At 40.0% G+C, this 18,967-nt stretch overlaps 2 protein-coding genes across 2 annotated transcripts in view; both read left to right on the forward strand.

Annotated features, from left to right (window-relative positions):
• APBA2 (amyloid beta precursor protein binding family A member 2) overlaps window positions 1-18,967 on the forward strand; it is a 289,129-nt gene that overhangs the window by 146,346 nt on the left and 123,816 nt on the right. The window lies entirely within an intron of this gene.
• The window catches only part of MTMR10 (myotubularin related protein 10), a 30,756-nt gene that overhangs the window by 4,920 nt on the left and 6,869 nt on the right, over window positions 1-18,967 (forward strand). Inside the window, exons 3-6 of the mRNA XM_065733727.1 lie at window positions 6,957-7,093; window positions 8,383-8,455; window positions 9,299-9,441; window positions 17,434-17,524. Coding sequence (XP_065589799.1) covers window positions 6,957-7,093; window positions 8,383-8,455; window positions 9,299-9,441; window positions 17,434-17,524 — 444 coding nt within the window. The remainder of the gene's footprint in view (window positions 1-6,956; window positions 7,094-8,382; window positions 8,456-9,298; window positions 9,442-17,433; window positions 17,525-18,967) is intronic.

The following is an 18,967-nucleotide window of genomic DNA, read 5'->3' on the forward strand; positions in this document are numbered from 1 at the left end:
TGACTGCTTTGTGCTGCTGTACCTTTCTTGTCATTTTCATTTGGTTTGAGGCTTCCTGGAGCTGTAGAAGAGTGATGATGGTGCTGCAGTGTGAGTACATGCTGCCAGCACTGTGACAGTGGGGCAAGAAGTAGGGTCTGAGTTACTGAGCTTAGTGTGTGCCCCAGAGATTTGTCACATCTGATTTTCTTGTGTATTAGAAGTAAACTCTTTGATTTAACACCTCAAAGGAAACTGGGATTGTTAACTGCTTAGTGCAAGTAGTAATGTTGTTACTGTCAGTGCCTTTTCCCATGTATATTTGTGGACAAATAGTTGACATTCAGATATGTGGTGCTTGTTCTGTTAGGATTATTCATTTGTGGGAGGTGAATAATGAAGGCCTACCAGGACTGATAACTGAACTGAATTTGCATGAACTCCAGTACTGATTGTTTCCAAAGCATCCCCAACTGCTGATGCTCATGGAAATGAGCACTGTGGTTTTCTAACAATTTCTAACTCATTTCTGCTCTCTTGTGCAGCTGATGAAGACATTGCAGAGTTGTGGGCTTTTTCCTGATGCGAGTTCTTAATTTGAAATTTACATGTTAATGGAAGAGATTTTTAGTTATATTTAAGGGTAGTGTGCAGTATCAGGCAAGTGGAATTCCTCTCTAAACTCAACAGGTGTTGAGGAATCAGTGCCATGCAGTGAGCATGGTGTTATTTTCAACATTTCAAAACAGCTGGATTGGAAAAATTAGAGTAATGATTTGAGGAATAATACAGTGTTCTCTAACACTTTCCTAATGTAGGTAATTTTTTAGTTTACATCAAGAAGACTGCCAAAAGATGAATTTAAATAAATTATTTAAACAGCTAAATTCTATATTTCAAAACAGCAACAGCAGCTTTCAGAAGATTCATCTTTCACATTGCAAGAAGGTTAAAAAAAGGAGCCAAGCATTTTACTTATATTTAGAATGATTGAGGTACCACTTACAGTAAGTGTCTCTCTGCAGTTATAGTTCTTATGTTTGTTTGCTTGACTCAGTAAAGCCATGCTTTGAGTTCAGTGAACTGCTGTTTTGGTTTTGGTTAGGCATATGTTATTTTATTTCTCAAGGCATGGCATCATACAAATACTATCAAAGCAGTTTGCAAGCAGAATCTGAATTCCAAATACTGTCTTATAAGTGGATTTTTCTGGGTGGAATCAGTTTGCTCTGCTTTCTTTGTTGTGAGTATATAGCATGTATTTAAAGCTTCTGACTAATAGTATGTTATAAGTATTTGTAGTGCAAAAAGTAAATTGTTCCTTAATGGAAGACCAGATGTGTTTTAAAATGGAGTATTTTGATGTTTCTCCTTGCATGTTGTTCAGAGAAGTCTATTAATGCCACATGTGATAAGAGAATTCCAGAAAGAGAATAAAACGTTACTGAAGGCTTTGAGTTATCAGCTGACCAAGCTGTTACTTATTGGTCTTGCAGCAGTTGTTATATTTATTTCCAATAAAAGAAGTTTTCAGCAGACTAATTCCCAAGGAGCATGCATTTCTGTATTGACCTACTTATTCTTGAGTAATTTATGCAAGTCCTGTTAAGTATTTACAAGTTCAGAGCAGCCTCTTGTATTGGTGACATTGCTATAAAGTAACAGACAGAGAGGTGCAGTCATCTCACATTGTTAGGGACTACAGTGTGTGTAAACAAAGTGAGGATTTGGGAATCTGTAGTTTATGTAGCCAGGCTAAAAATAAGCAAAACACAAAACACTTTCCTTCCTCACCAGCTTCCCTACTGTGTTATGGAACCGTGACCAGCTCAGTGCTAAACCTTTTTTTGTTGTTGGTAGGATTGTTTTAATTCAGCCTAAAAATCCACACAGATGACAAGAAGAACAGTTTATTATTTAATTTGCATAATCACAGGTGTGTTCCTATTAACAACTTCTTGCTGACACTTGTGTTAGTGCTGCTGTAGCACAAAGTAGATCAGAGCTGTTTCAGCTGAAACTGGGACTGACAAAAAAAAAGGAAGAGAAATGCATGGTTAGAATTTTCAGCTGGATCAGCTCTCTGATGCAACCAGCAAGTCTTTCACAAGCAGTAGTGCCAGCTCAGGGCTTGAGCTGGGAATGAATGTGAACTGTACTACAGGTTTATGCTGGATTAAAGCAATTCTCTAAGTGTGATTGGGTCTTTAAGCTGCTGCAATAGTTTGCTCCGGGTCCGGTCGCTATTGAGAGCGTTCCTTGCAGTGGATGGATGTTCTCTTCTGGTTACTCAGATTTCTGCTGGGTGGCTGCCTTATGTTCTCACATCTTGCACTGCCTGTCCACTGGGGTGTGTGTACAGACCCCTTTTATGATCAGTTTCTTTTGCAAGATTCACAACTACCAGCTGCTATTGTACAAATGCCCTTTTTACTCCTGCAGTTGTGAACAGTAGAATAGAATCACCGTATCACTGAGGTTGGGAAAGACCTCCAAGACCATACAGTCCAACCATCCACCTACCACCAATATTTCCCAGTAAACCATGTCCCTCAGTACCACATCAGAACATTTGTTCAACACCTCCAGGGACAGAGTAGGTTTTTTTGTTGTTTTTCTTTTGTTTTTTAGGACTTTCACCAAGTAATCTTTGCTTTTGCTGCATTTTTTCCTCACTATTTCTGAGATTTAAAGCAGCTAGTCATGTTCTACTTTTTTGTTAGCACACAAGAAAGGCTATATAGTATTCATATATGATATTTAAGTAGCAAGTTTTCTAACCAGATTGGCAAAGCAAGCTCTTCTAGTGCTGTGCATTTAAAACACACCACTCTCCAGTGAGTGGTGAGCATAGTTGGCAGAAATGTGAGGTTTTCCTATTTGAACTTAATGCAGATAGAAGGCCTTTTGGTTATGTTCTGCTCCCCAGTACTGACCTGTCCTTTTGGAAGAATGCATGTGCTTTTATTTCTACTTTGTATGTGCATATAATCTGCAGGTGCAACAAATGATTGCTTAAATAATTGTAAAAAGGCAGGAAAAAAGTAGAGGAAAAAGGTGGTTAATATCTGATGTGAAGCTGTTTTGTCTTCTCAGTACCTTCATCCTTAAAGTCATTGTAAGAGCTATTAAAAATTAGAAAAGAGAGAAAAAGATCATTGCAGGAACTTATAAATACTTTTTCTTAAGTTTGGGAGTGCTTGAGCTCACTAACAGATGATTCCTTGTAGAAATGGATGAGGGACATTTACATCTCAGTGCTGAGAGCGCAGTAATAAACCCATACCGTTTTTGTGTTTGTACTACAAGAGGAAAGGCTGCTGAATGTGGGGAAATGCTTCAGATTTCAGTTGCTTATTAATGAACTTTTTCTTTGTAAACTTTAACTTAGAGAAGTTAATTATTTTCTGATCATTTCAGAACAGCTTTAGACTTGCACCTTTCTAAATACAAGTGACCTCATTCATGCTTGTCTTTAATTGCTAAAAAGGTTCTTTCAAGTTGTCATTTACTATTGTCATCTTTTTAGACTCAGTCTTTCACACAAGGTGCTCTTCTGCTTCCTTAATTGGGTGTAATTGTTGTCGACCAATTATTGACCAAGGAACACTGGAAGTTGTGGATCACCAAAAGGAGCTGTGACATGCATGGATCCCAGGTCTGCTGGTGGTCAGTGGGCTTTGTCAGTGCTGCCTCTGCTGGCTCCAATCTCCGTGCATGATGAGTTCTAGTCGGGTTGTAATGGGTTATGTGTTGTGGTTGGTTAGGTACAATGCATGCCATGAATTCTCTTCACGTGTAAAATATGGAGAAGTCAGATGTTGTGTGCTTTTAGGAAGTTTTGGGAGAGTTTTTCAGAAGTTGATCAGTTCCAGAAGATGCATTTTCCAGGGAAGGTGTTTGTTGGACAGATGTTTTAGTCTCTCCTGTTGTTTTTTGATTCGTGCATTCGGAGTAGAAATATTTTTATTAATTGCTATTAGGCTTTATGCTTAAGGGTGGCAGCCTGCAATTTTCCTTCTGGTTTCCTGTCAGAGTTTAAACAAACTGCTGTTGTCTCCTGAGGTCGTTCTTTGACTGTTCAAGTCACATGGAGCCTTGACTGCTGTTCCGTGTCTGGAACAGCTTGTGACTGTTTACTGGAAAAAAGCAGCAGCTACATTGTAAAAATGTGCAGTGTAACAGCTCTCAATGGCTCTGTTGCTGACCCATGCGAAAATCACCCTACAAATTCAATAAGGTTTCATTGTGTGAGATAAACGCATTACTACTCACACTTAGCAACTTTCCGAAGTCTGTGTTGTGTTTGGAGGGCTTACACCTTGCTATGTTGCTCACTGTAGACATCCAAATGAGGGATGAGCTTTGGGTCCTCATACAATTCCAAACCTGCTATTAAACAAGTCCTCCCGAGGCTTCTGAAAATTGCATCTACTTTGTGTTTTCGTGGCAAACTTTCTCGTGTTTCATTTTAAATACATTTAAATCCTTCAGTTGAAATCAGTATGCGTGTGCTGTGTCTTACCTAGAACACTCAAGTTCCAAACTGGCAGTTCTGTTCTAGGCATGTAAATTGAGGGCAAGACAGAAGGTCCAGGTGAGGCCAGACAATCCAAAATGTGTTTGTGGTGGAAGAAATGAGACTAAATTAAGCTGTTCTAAATCAGGATTAATATTAGGGTGTTGTAGTGTAGCTACACAATGATGAGGAACAGAGGGGTGAAATGAGGAGGGCTTGGTTCTGCTGAAGAAAGTGATGTGCTGAGCATATTTTAAACTGTATTTTATCCAAACTGAAGAGGTTTGCAAAGGCATGAAGTACTGCAATAGCTTGGTAATAGTAATATGAACATTGGGCAAGAGAATGTGCTAGTTAAAAAAAAATATTCCTCTTGATAGCAGATGAGAACATGACATGGAAAATACCTATCTTGGACATTCCTTATAAAAAGAATAATGTGTTTGTGTTTATTTTATTTTATTTATTTTTTTTTTTGCTCTCCATATCTTTTAACTAGAAACCAGTGTATTTGAGAGAGAGGGAAGAATGGTAAATATTTAGGTCTGGAAGAACTGACTTTGTAGGGAAGGAGCCTGGCAGGCAGAAAGCTCAGCGCTGTGTAGTTGAAGGTTAACACCAACAGTGAGAAGGAATTGCTTAAATACACAGTTTGTGCTTTTGCAGTTACTTAAGCAAATATCTCGTTAGGAAAAAAATGTGGGATGTGAAGAGGCTTCAGGCTGGATTCTGCTGAAAGTATTATTTTAATTTCAGTGCTTAATAGAAATAGGCTGCTTCATTTTGATGTATCTCATTTTAAGACATGGTTTTCATTTGCCACTGACTCTTCCCTTGAGTTTGGAAACGTATTTAACCACATTTGAGAAAATGTTTTTTAGGCCTAGGATGGCAGCCTGCCCTTAGAGCATCTTCCCAACTCTTCCTACTTCTGTCGTAAATGAGACTGCATCCCTGTATAGTAACCATAGGTCTGTGAAACTTGTCCCCTTGCATCTTCTGACTGGAAGGATGTGACAACCCAACGGAACGCCATCATAATTCTGCCAGCTCAGGACCGCAGTCAGTGCAAGAAACTTTTGTGTATGACAGCTGAACTAAAAGGAGGAACTCCATTTGCTGCTGCTCTCGTTGATCTTCAGGCTGATGGCTGATCACATTAGGGACAAGAGAGCAAGTTACAGCCACGTGACTAATTGGCTTAGGAGGAGAAGCATGGACACATGCTGAAGTTCAAGACTAGAGAAGGGTGCACTTCCCCAGTCAGAAATGCTAAGAGAGATCTTTGAGTTGATGGTTACTGGGGTGCAATAAGCCCCTCTGTATCAGTAGTGGGATGGCACATTTATTCAGAGCTGTGTCTGTATTCCTGGGGCAGATACCTGTTCACTGCCATCAATATAGTTGTCCAAAGAGCTGGCTGTTTCCTTGCAAAGCACACGACATTCTGAGATGGTACCTTTATCTGACTGGATCTAGCTGTGCCCAGCAAGCTAGTCTTCAGCAACCTTTAGTCCTCAGTCCTTGTGTAACACAAATAACCAACCAAAAAAAGACCCCTACAGCCAATGTGAAATTACCCTTTTCTTGGACACACTTCCATTACTGCACTACTTAGAGTAGGCTTTGACAGAAGGAAGTGGTTGATGGCAGAAGTGATACCTCTGTATAGAAGTGAAATAAACAACCAAGTTTTCTTCCTGAGGAGACCATTTATAGTTTCCAGAAACTTCTGATGTAGAACTGAAAAATAGCACCATGTGCGGGGATTTACTTTTTTTTCAATAAAAATGTAATTCTCAATTACATTAGCCTGTACAATTTTTTATTTCATAGGTTGTCCTGAGTAAGTTAAAAGGTTTTTCAATGAATGCTGACATCTTCTGTTTTGCAAAGTGAAGTGCTTAGTCTCCTTCACTAGGTGGTCACAGTCAAAACTCTGAAAAGACAAAGAGTGTATAACATGTTTGTTCCCCAGTTTTTCTTTAATGGAAACAGTTGAACCTGTGCTTATAAATGCCAAGCTAGAGGTAGGCTAATTTCTGAATTTATGAAGCTCATAATAGTCTCTAACAGTAGCCAACTAATTTCATTTCTTAAATTGAATACCAGCTGAAGTGCCTTTCATCTGAGCAATGCTATCCTTTAAACAATGACTAATAATGGAGAATTGCAGGTTTTAGTCTCTGGTTATAAGGAAGGGCTTGTTCTTTGCTTTCAACTGCTGAGTGGTTTCCCTGGTTTGGAAAGGTAGGTTTCTTGTCTGTGTTTTTTTTTTTGTGTGTGTGTTTGTTTTAATTCCCAAGAACTGCATTAATTGAACTTGAGGTTCTCCCAGCAGCTTTGTGTAACTTGAAATGATGTAAAAAGAGGGGATTCTTGGTACCACAAGCTTGGAATTGTTATGCCCTTGAGATTTATGTAGGCTACATTTTTCCCTCTTCTTTTTCTGTTTTAGGTGAAATTGTGGTAAATGAAGTCAATTTTGTGAGAAAATGCATCGCAACAGACACGAGTCAGTATGACCTGTGGGGCAAACTGGTTTGCACTAACTTCAAGATTTCCTTTATTACAGATGACCCAATGCCACTACAGGTTTGTTACAACTCACATTCTAACATTGTGACAGCAAATGTGATAGATAAAATGGATTTTATAGGGAGCAAAACTGTCTCATAACTGATAACGATGATGTCTTCTAACATAAAGCAGTGTGAACGATGGGGTTAAACTGTCCTGTTCTGAATGCATTGCTATTCCATTCCTTAATTGAGGATATAAGAACAAAGCAAGTTTGGGGTGGAAGTACAGCCTGCTCTGTTTACTTCTGCTTACTCAAGCTTCATTGGGAAGTGGTTTTATGGAAGGCAAAGCAGGAATTATATAAAGACATGATCCTCCTTGAAGAGGAGAATTGAAAATGTTCACTTTCTTACGCAGATGTCAGATCAGCAAAACCTTTAATGTGTCCAACTTTTATTGAGATTACTGAAGTGAGAACAAAGTAACTGTGAAATGAGTTTTCATCATTGCTGAGGCAACAGCAAAAAGAAAAACCAAGCCTTTGTCAGAGCACAACTGTGAAATTGAAAATCTTAATCCATTTTCTTTGAACAGCACAGCATACAGTGCTGTTTGGAAATGCAAATTGTGAACTGTGTGCTATTTTCAGTAGAGTTGTCTTGTATTTATTCTACAGTTTTCAAAGAAATACTTCATTAACTGTGCAGGTATGAAGCTCCAAAAGTACACAGACTAGGGTTGGGATTGTTACTGCTTTTGTTTTATGTGAGAGGAGCAGGTGACCATTTGCAGTGTACTGTAAGCAAGAGGGATACAGTACACTCAGAATCATCTGTGCAGGGGGATTTGTACTAGCATTGAGGAGTAATTCTTCATATTTAATCTCTTTTAATTCTATTTGATAATATGAAAATTAAGCTTTGTGTTTGTCCTCATGAAAGCTGAGTTCATATTTTTTTTCTTTCTTATGGTTACAGTAATAATTGGAATTAATAGTAGTAGCTGACTACAGTAATTGATTTTTTTTATATATATATATATATATATGTGTGTGTGTGTGTGTGTGAACTTATGCTTCAGACTACATTGAATTTCTGCCAGCAATTTTTGAGACTAAAAAAATCCAAATAGTGAGGCTTTTTGCATACTCCACTGGCATTTGCAAACTATTTGGTGTGCGTTCACCAACGCAAGAATGCTAGTTTCAGCACTTCCATTTGTTTGTGAGTAGGTGAGGGTGGTACATGTGAGGAAAGTCTAGGTGTGCCTGATTTTTATTGTTATTTCTTCAAAAGTTGTTGTTTATCTGGTTGAGAACTGCAGAACTGCAATTTTGATGACTGTGAGTTGATGTGTTTCAGAAATTCCATTTCAAAAACCTTCTTCTTGGTGAACATGACGTCCCCCTAACGTGCATTGAGCAGATTGTCACAGGTATGTCAAAAACTGTTAAGTTTGAAGCCTGTCATCAAACTTACTACTTGTATCTGCTATCTGCCCATTGGGTTGTGCACAATTGTTGGTACTTAAATACCCAACTGAAGACCCTCAGCAGTTGTTCTGTGGTACACACGTTACAGCACCACTAATTTTGATAGTGACTTTATTGTTTTCAAGCACCTGAATTTCTTCTGTGTAAATACAATGGACTGCAAAAAGCAGATCACTTATACAATTCACCCATAGCTGGGATATCCCAAATGTCAGTGTTTGAATTTTCAATCTTGTCGAAGTTTAGCCAGGTTAGTAGCCAGCAGTCCTCTAAATCTGCAAGTGGTAATGGTCATCTTAATCTGAAGAAATAACTATACTTATTTTGTAGAGTGATTGTTCTGTTAATTACATCCTCTCTTCTAGAACATGTTGGAAGGACATTATTGATAGCTTTTATTTTAACTGATAGCTTTTATTTTCATGGGGGCTGACAGATTCTAGGCTACTCTTTTCTTCATGTTTTCTGAGGGTGAAGTTTCAAATAGCCTGAACACTGGCAGTTTGAAGAATGATAGAAACTGCCTTGTACCCCTTTCTGTTTGTCTTTTCCATGAAGTTTGAAGTTCTGTAGAGGGGGATGTGCATGGAAACAGTCATTCAGCCACTTGTTAAGGAACGTGCTTTCAAACAAGAGGATGTATACAAGCTTTATCTAATATTTGAAATACTTGAAATATACGATTAAATAAAAATTCTGGTGGCAACACTTTTGTATCTGTTTGAGTCAGTCCTGTACTGTATGCTTAGAAAACATGGTCCAGTAACTTAATCTTTTCTTTACAGTGAATGATACCAAGAGGAAACAGAAAGTCCTTGGCCCCAACCAGAAACTTAAATTTAATCCAACTGAACTAATCATTTATTGCAAAGACTTTCGTATTGTCAGATTTCGTTTTGATGAAGCGGGTCCTGAAAGTGCAAAAAAGGTAATATATCGTTTTTGAAGTCTTGCCTTGTAGATGCAATTAGCATGAATGTTTCTACATGTAATATTTTGTTTTGATAGAAGTGTAGGGAGGGAGAATTTGTGTATTAATCTTACTATAGTGCAGGAGACTATCTAGATTTTAGTGTAAAAATGATTGGATGAGAAATGTAACATGACAAATCTGCTGTTTTTTTCATGTAAGATAAATCTACACTGCTTCTTTCTATCTAACGTTGTACTTCTTAAGATCACCCAGTGAAGGAACAAGTCTTTTCTGGAGACTGGCATCAAAATTTTGTGTTGTAACTGTGCAACAGATGTTTACAGTTCATGTGGGAAATGTTTGATACCTTGACACATTTTCCAAAAGTAAATTTAGTTTGCTCATAAGTGAGGTGTACTATCTCATGTGTACTACTTAGGTGTTTAACACAGCAAGTTCTGTGAGCTCCTGGAACAACCAGCATGTCTGTGTTCTGTGGTAGTGCTGTCTTAGCTAAGAGCTGCATGCCTTTTGACATGGAATCACCTTTCTGTACGCTACTAGAATTTTTATTTCTTCCCCAGTTTGAACCCTAAGTCTCAGTAGCATCCTGTGACATTGTTTAGCCCATTAAGGCTCGGAGAAGTTTCTCCTACTCAGAGGTGAGCAGACTGCGTAGTGCTGGCTCACCAGCTTCCTTGCTGTGAAATGCTGGGGTGGCTCTTGGAGTCCCAGCTCCTCTCACCTCTGTGGCACTGCTCTGTGGCCAGGTGTGGCATTCCAGTTTTTTTTTTTTAAGGAATGACCCAGTTTGCTCAGAGGTTGAGTTCCCCTTCTCAGTAGGATAAAGTTTGAGCTTAACCCCGTAAATCCTCAGTGCCATCTGCCCAGACATAAGTCTGTTTGCAGTTATCAACGCAGTGATGCCCGATTCATCAGTTCTTCACCTTCTACTTCTGCAGAGATCCGTTAGTGGAAACCTCGTTCTGAATCATGCTGTTCTTCCCTTGTTTGTGTTCTCTGTTCCTGCCTGGCTGCTGTTCGTAACCTTTCATGTTTGGCAGTCTTTCAGCAGTCAGTTCCCCTTTCACAGCTCCTCTGAAGTCACCCAGGAGCAGTCTATCTGGAATATCTTCATAGCAACTGTTTCTGATTGGTTGTCACAGCTAAGAGTAATTAGACTGGAGGAGGGGAGCACAAACTCAGCATCTTATAACACTTTCTTGTGCTGCATTTCCTCATGCAAGAGCAAAAAGCAAAACCTTTTTATCAAGACATGAGCTTTATGTGTTCACAAGATCCAGTGTGATTACTGATAGGAAGAATAGTTTGAGGTGCAGGAGGACGTGAATCTGCATGCTTATAAGAATAGTGCTGGTGCTGACTGAAAACATAGCAGTTCCAATTAAAATTATCAGGCTGTGGTCACAAAGAGTGGGAGAATGTGTGTATAAATGTTACTCTCAGTTGTGTGGCTGCTACTGCAGCTGTGACTCAGGCACTGGGTTGCTGCAGCTTTGAGGTCTGGGTGCATTACAGAAGCACACTTCTAGGGAGATAGAGTTCTGTTAACATAATCTAATACTTCCATAATGATATTATTCTGTTAACAGTAAAATATAATTGCCTAGAGCCAGGGGGATCTTAAATCTGGGTTCTCTATCAAAATTTTGCTTCACTTGTTTCAGTGAATGCAAGTAGGGTGGTCGTAGGTAGAGCATGACATGGAATAACTCTGTTCTCTGTGGCATTTTAATGGCATGCTAGCTCCATGTTCTTGAAAGGTTTCATCTGGTTTCTGCTCCTGCCTTTCAAACAGTGCATGTTACCGAGGCTGTCCTGAAGATGAGAAACAATCAGGAGAAGTGGTCAGACCTCCCCATGTTATTGAAGTACTTCTTTAATATTTATTCACATCCAGCTATTTGTTCATGAAAATACTGATAGCTGTGTGCGTGGAAGTAGTGGTATGTGCCTAACTTCTGCCAGGAGGACTGAAACCTGGAATCAGTGTAAATGGACTTCTGGAGCCCTTCCTCTGCAGGGCTGTCACCATTACATCAGCACAGCTGTTCTCTCCTCTGCTGTCACTTGTGAGCTAGACTGCTTTTCCTCAGACATGTGATTATGCTCGTTTTGAAACTAGATAATGAAACATCCAGAGTGTAGAAAGCAAACCAAAAAACCCCACGAACGACCAAGGATGTAGGATTTCCTATTGTGTCTGGTATTAAAAAGCTGCAGAGCTCAGCTTTCCTGTTATAATCAGAGTTGTGAAGGCTGCAATTTAATTATATCTAAAATATTTCTGACCTGCAGGTTTTTCTTAAAAAGTTTTTTCTACTTTATAGCTTTAAAATAATCAGAAGAGAAAGTGATGTTACAGTTTGTACTGCAATCTCTGTTCTGTAAAGCAGGAGACCTGTATGCCAGTCCTTTGTAAATCATAAACAGCTTCCTCTGGCAAACTTTGCATAGATGCTGTCAGGTACACAAATCAGAACAGGGAGATTTCTCCCTACCTAAATGAAATCCCAATAGTTCAGGACTGCATCATCCTGTAAATGAAATACACATCAAAAAGAAATCCTTACTGTAGTATATGCTTCAAACTCTGGGAGTATTGGTGCATTCAACTTAATTGAGTACAGCAATGATTTGAAAATAAAACACCTGTCAGTTATTGCTTTGAAGATGAACTTTAAAGGTGTGGAGTAGTTGCAAGGAGAATAGGCAGTAACTTTGCATGGTTAAGTAATTTGTTTCAAGCAGTTTCTGGAATGTAATGGAAATGCTCATCAGCATTCAGTTACATAAATTGGTGTTGACAAAGAGTGTAATCTGTTTCCAAGGAAGTAGCTAGCTCTGCAGAACAGGACATAAGAGAGAATAACCCCTGCTAATTAGGCTGTTTACTGGAACAAAGAGTATTCTGGTTTTGGTAGTAAATGGGGGTTGGGGAAGGATCCAAATTTGAAAGTAGTCTGACTTCAGATATGGACAGTCTATTCTATTTAATGTTATAAATACACAGTATTTGGGTAATGCTAGTAGATCTTTCAGAGTTCTTTTTTCTCCCCCTTGAAGCAGAAATAAAGTGGGAGAACACATCAGATTTAGATGCATTAACTTATTTAGGTGTCAATGATTATGAAGGAGTATAAAAAAAAGCATACCTTCAACATTAGCTGCAGCCAACGCATGCTAATGAAATACTGTCTCAGCATTAACCAGTCAAGTAAGTATTTCATTTCTTATTTGTATCAATGGATATTTGGGATATAGGAGCTGGCCCATCAACCCAGTCTAACCAGGTCCCTCTGTAGTGCCTTTCTACCCTCTGGCAGGTCAGCACTCCCTCCCAACTCGGTGTTGTCTGCAAACTCACTGAGGGTGCACTCGATCCCCTCATCAGATCATTGGTAAAGCTGAATAGGAGTGTCCCCAGTACTGAGCCCTGGGGGATGCTGCTCATCGCTGGCCACCAGCTGGGTTTAACTGCAGCTCTCAGGGCCCAGCCATCCAGCCTGTGTCTCACCCAGGGGACTGTATGCCTGTCCAAACCATGGGCAGCCAGCTCCTCCAAAAACATGAAAAATGGAGGGGTGGAACCTCACATTCCTCACCATGTAGCAGTTGGTTTCCATTTTGTCTCTAAAATAACCGTGGAGTCTCCAAAGGAAGGAAAGCCAGCTGGGTGTGGGAGGAAGTGGAGGATGGGGAAGCAAGTTGGGGAAGTCTTAAGTTAGGCAGTGTGGAAGAAGCAGCATTTCACCTTCTTTAAAGGAAAAGGAATAATTTTATTTCAGAGATCACAGCAGGTCCAACTGGAAAGTTCTGCTGATTTCTGGCCACTACAGTACTTGATTCTAGACTAAAATATACAGTATTTCAGAAGTTGAAGCTTTAGATCCGCTTTGTGACAGCAAGTGTGCTGCCTTACCACGCCAATGAGTCCTGGCAGTGTACCAGAATGGCACACACCCTGTAATCTCCTGTTTCCTAAATATATATCCATTTTTGGTGTCCCTTTCTCTTCTAGAGCTCCCTCAACCCTTTTCCTTCAGGAAACTTTTCAAAATGTGTAGGTCAGTTTCTGAAACGTGTGTTTTGTCAGAACAAAATGCAAGCTATCTCAAATGGTGTTTCCTGTGCAATTGCAGCTGTCCTTCACATGTTGTAACGTTTGGGGTGAGGTGGTACAGTTTTTTTTCTAATGATTGCAAGGAACAATGTGAAGCTCTGAGAGTTCTGAACAAATCATCCTCACCCTTCCTGATCTCACCCCCCTCCCCCAAACTTCTCTCTTATCTTGTTATAACTGTATCAATTCTAGAATATAATATTTTGAGACACTGGGAATCCATGAGAAAATGTCTGTATTCTGACGGTCTTTGGAGAGGTGAAGGAAGCTTCTTCTTTTCTTCCCCTGAAGTAAGCTCATCTAGTGGTGTTTTAAAAAATAGCAGTGCATTTTAATATTAGTCTGAAGGCTTAGGAAACCTGTGCTGAGAATTCACACATGCTTGTGCAAATGAGGGCTCTGATGTGTATTATTTCAGCTTCTGCAGTTGTTTTACTGTTTCCTCTTATGTAGAGTAGTTTTACACAAACCTAATCAAGTATTATGGATGGCTGCTATTGGAGTTCCTACAGAAGAGGAAGAAAGCAGCTCCCAGTGCTTGGAGTTCAGTCGTGGCTGATGTGGCAGCTAGGAGAACATGAGTGGTCACTAGGGCTGAAGGGTCTTCTGAGCTGAAAGAAGACTTGCTGCCTGGGAAGATCCAGAAGTGGGATTTCATGGGACTTAATCTAGTCCTGGTTGCATAAATTTCCATTACTGGTGTCTATTAGGAATGGGAACTGCAGTAGTGAGAAAAAATAATATACTTCCAGTGAGTTCACAGGTTCATAAGGTTGGAAAGGACCTACAAGATCATCTAGTCCAACCATCCTCCTATCAGAAGTCTGTTGTAGGGAAGGAGGTGAAATGCAGCACTGCTTACAGAATTTAGAAGAACACTGAAGCTCTTCTTCCTGGTAAAACTCCTGCTGAGGAAAAAAGTATCAGATATTTTGTGCAGCAAAGGGTTGTGCAGAGGGCACTGACACCAGGAAGGGGCCTTTGTATGATGAAATAATTAAACCCATTGTGTTTACTGTTTTTAATAAATGGACTTTCCAACAGGCAGCCTGTTCTCTTGTTTGACTGAGCCTGAATATCTTCAGCTTTACACAACTTTCAATTGGCAAAAATACCAAACATTTTTCAGTTTGATATGAGAACATTTCCTGTAAGACGTGTTTGTCTTCCCATTTGAGCGCTTTCTGCTTATGGTAATAATCTGCTGAGATCTGTGGAATTTACTTGTCTTTTGAAACTTGCAGACAATAAAACTACTATATGAGTTTAGGAAAGGAAAGAAGTGTGCCTTCAGTGCTGCTTAGTAAATTGTACTCAGTTTTTTCTAAAATGCAAAATGCCAGCTGCATAGTTTTATTTGTTTAAAGCAATGGAAATGTGGTCCTGAACCTCAGCTGTAACTCACAGGTGGACTGTTTCAGCAGTGCCACAGCTGGGCCAGCACTGTCTGCTCTGTGGGACACCTAGAAACGTTTGTCAGCAGCTGGGCTCGAGTGCAGCTATGGTTTGCTCTGAACCAGCTCAGTGCGTACCATCTCCACTCCGCAGCTGAGCCCTCTTAACAACCACACAGCTTTCTTTTTCAAAGAAAGAGTTCTTAGATGCTGCTTTTAAAAATAGTTTTTACTGTATTTCTATTGTATTATTTGGCAGCACAGTGGAATCTTTTTTATGCTTTTCGGTTCGTCCTCGAGCCTTGAAACCTGATCAGCATAGCAAAGGGCTTTTCATCCTTCGTGCCCATAAATGAAGATAGTGAGTGGCTCTAACAGCAGTTGCTCTAATGAAAAGTTAATGAGACAAATGGAAGTCAGAATGTATATTCATGCAGATTTCCATTTTGCTTCATCATCGCCGATTGACAAAAGCAGTCTGTTAGAAAATGCCAAGTATTACAGAATTGCTGTTGCCTTATTAGAGCTCTTTAGCTTTTTGAATAACAAGATGTATTAAAATGTGCAAGGCTTCCAATTACTTCTTGATAGTTATTAATGGTTTAGCCATCCTGGAAATCAGCTAAGCCCTGGTCATGCTAGTCTGTTTCCCTGTAACTCTTCCAGTGCTCCTTTGTCAGGGATGCCCTGTCTTCTGTTTTGTATTGCAGTTCGATCCTAGAGCTGACAGTGGTGGGGAGAAAAGTCAAAGTAACTGTTTTTGTAAAGCTCGATAGGAATGTTTTGCTGGCAAGTTTGTGGGGAAAAAGAAAAGTTAAGTCTGCAGTCATTACTGGTTTTATACATTGTAGGGAATGTCCCATCAAAAGCCAAAGTGCATAAAAAATATGGCAGAGCTTCCATAATGCTGCCTATATGCTGCATGCAAACCAGGAGCAGTGCAGGAGTGTTCTCCGTGCAGAACTGAGCTCTAGTGAGCTTTGGTGCTTTTCCCATTGCACAGTGATGTCAGTGGTCATGTTCCCTCAGTTGGTATACCAAGTATCTTCCTTTTGTATGTTTCACAATACGAGGACTTTTCTTTGCTAACTGAACACGATTTCTTGGGAGCACGGGATCTTTCTCAAAAATAATGTCCGATGCCGCTTAGCAGTGCATGGATTGTGTCCGTGTGCCAGGTGTAGATCAGAGCTGGAAGGGAGGAAGGGAAGGACAGGGTTTAGGTGATGATGGTAGGAACTTGCACCGCACTACATCCTCGTCCTAATTAAAAATTGGAGCATATTAAGTTTCTGTATCTGAGCACGCAGAATAGTTTTGTATTTTATAACCTCTTTATTATCTTTGGAGATGAGGCAGGAATGTTTCTGGTAGAATGAACTGGAGGGAGGGAGGCAAAGCTGAAGACCCAAAGTCAAATCCTGAAGGTTGGAGAACAGCACAAAACTGTACCTGAAAGGCTTTTTTCTTCCTGAGTTTTCGCATTACTATTTTTTTTTTCAGGTCCTTTTAGTTGTTGGTGATTTTTCCATCTGTATGGAAACAACTAATAGCAGAATTTGACTGTTTGATATCCAATACCTGATCTTAAACAATGTGTTACACTCTTGAGTTTTAACAAGAGTTCTACTAAAACGAACCAAGTATTTGGAGAGAAAACGAATTGCTTCTAAGCTGGTCCTGAGACTATTACAAAGAACATGAGGGCTTAGACAAGGCTCCTCCTCGTGCCTCAGGTTGATCTCTGCTGCTCTGAGCATGGACCTCTTATGAAATCTCTGCCGGATTTCTCTTCCCGGGGCAGGGCTTGTGACTCAGCCTGGTCAAACCTGATTACTGCATCAGATTGTCAGACAGTGTTGGAGCTTGCTAAGCCCTCAGGCATCTAGAAGTGATGGGCGGGTTTCTGTCCTGAATGAAAGCGAGCCATCTGAGTCTGAAGCTGTATGGGCTAGGCCATATATGGGCTAGCCAGGCTGACACGTCACTGGTGTTTTAGTTGGCTTTTGTTTCAGTTCTCACAGCTGAGGAGTGGGTAGGGCTGCAGTTCCCCCACCCTCAACAAACAGGACTAACGTGTACATTATGCTTTTTCTGAGTTTGGATATTGATGGAGAAACTTCAGTCTCCCGTTCAACTATTAAGCTACAAACATCAACAAAACATCTCCCACTGTGTGTTATTCATTTGCAAGTAGCACAGGGAAAAAAGCTGTTCTTTATTACCAAGTAATTTGCTTTTTATTTACATTCATCACTACCTTTTACAGTTCTGGAACACAGTAAGGTGTAGACTGACATAGGTCCTGGAAGTCTTCAGCAAGCAACCTCTTATTTTCCCTTCAAATCAGTATGAAGTAGAACACCTGAAGACTGGTTTTAGCTTTTACTCTGCAAAGTTAATGCTACCATAATCAAGAATAATAAATTTTATGTAGATAAATCTTAGTAATAACTGTTTCTATCCTAGGTGTGCCTTGCAATAGCTCATTATTCTCAGCCAACGGATCTTCAGCTTCTCTTTGCATTCGAGTATGTTGGGGAAATATATCATAATCCAGGTATGTATGAAAATATTTTCATTATTCCACAATGTGTAAGTTTAGTAAGACTTCTATCCAGAAACAACAGCAAAAAGCATTTGAGGCTTCCTGTAGGGGTAATTCAAGTGGCCTGTCCTGCAGCTGACCGCTTACTATCAGATGCAAGTCAGTCATCGTGATAGATTTTAAATATCAAAATCAAAAGAAATACCTTTATTGTCTGGAACAAAGCTACCAATGTCAGCATGAACTCATATTTCTCAGTTCACGCTTTGATCCTCCTATCAGTATATTGGTCTTTACTGGTACTCTAGGTACCCAGCTAATCTCCCATCAGGCAGGCTCATTCACCTGCCCTTCTTTTGGGAATAAGTTTCTCTTCTGGTGGTATTGCAGGAGGATTTGTGCAGCTTGGGACTCCATACCTTCTTTCCTAGAGGCTTACTAGGCAGTTCTTCCCACTCAAAACCTCCACCACCCCTGCTGAGTTGGAGCACACCCTCTCTGCTCAAGGCCAATCTCCAACTGAACCCTGTCAGTTAGGTAAGCCTGAAAAAGATGCCTTTGGAACTTGATTTCTAGCATAATGCTGTGCAGTCACTGCTTAGTGTTCCCCAGCCAACACACAGCTGAAAGCCATCAGCTCTAGCACTGCAAGCCTCCAGGTAGCAGAAGTGCCATCAGCGTAGTTCTGTGGCACTGAAGTATTTACTCAGCAGCTCAGAGTAGAAACCACTGATCTGCCTGTTATGAAGTTTGAATGTTGTGGAATTGTAGGCTCAGACATTCAAATTTGTACAAAAGTGCACATTTTTCATGCAGGTGCCTACACGACTGCCATGTGCATGCTCAAGGATGAGTGTGCACGTGATTATGTTGCATGCATAACTACGGATTTTCTTAGCTGGTAAATCTTGGGTGGTTGTTACGGTCCGTGTATGTGAGTGTAATGAAGTACCAGGGAGGAAGTCAGTTTGCAGGTGAAGTGACAATGAAGTGTTAAAGCAGAAAGTGGACAAAACATTGATCTGTCACAAAGTTGCCTTAACTCCGTTCTTAAAATACTATTTGCTATAAGGGAAAAAATTACAGGGGAACAATTACGAAAGGTGGGTAAAATGTTATTCCTGTGAAGCAGCAGATCAGAAGGGCAGAAGCTGGTTGTTCTGCTACGTTGTAGCTGCTAGAGGAAGGAGCTTGAAATACTTCCGTACAGTGGAATTTGAAATACTGTCATTATGTTTCTAGGGGAACATGAAGAGCCCACATTGCTCTGGTATCTCTGAACATCGTTTTATCCCAGAATACATTTGATAATTATCTGTCATTAAACAGTAAAGTTCACACATGAATTGTCATTACAACATTCCTCTGTGTGCTATGTTTGAACAACTCCTTCATTCAGAAATGAAATGAAAGCATAAAAAGTCATCTGAGTGCTCCAGTTATAACAGAAGGTAC

This window comes from Cyrtonyx montezumae, unplaced genomic scaffold (genome assembly GCF_038088225.1).
Source record: "Cyrtonyx montezumae isolate F1298 unplaced genomic scaffold, pur_monq_1.0 scaffold_17, whole genome shotgun sequence".
Lineage (NCBI taxonomy): Eukaryota > Metazoa > Chordata > Aves > Galliformes > Odontophoridae > Cyrtonyx > Cyrtonyx montezumae.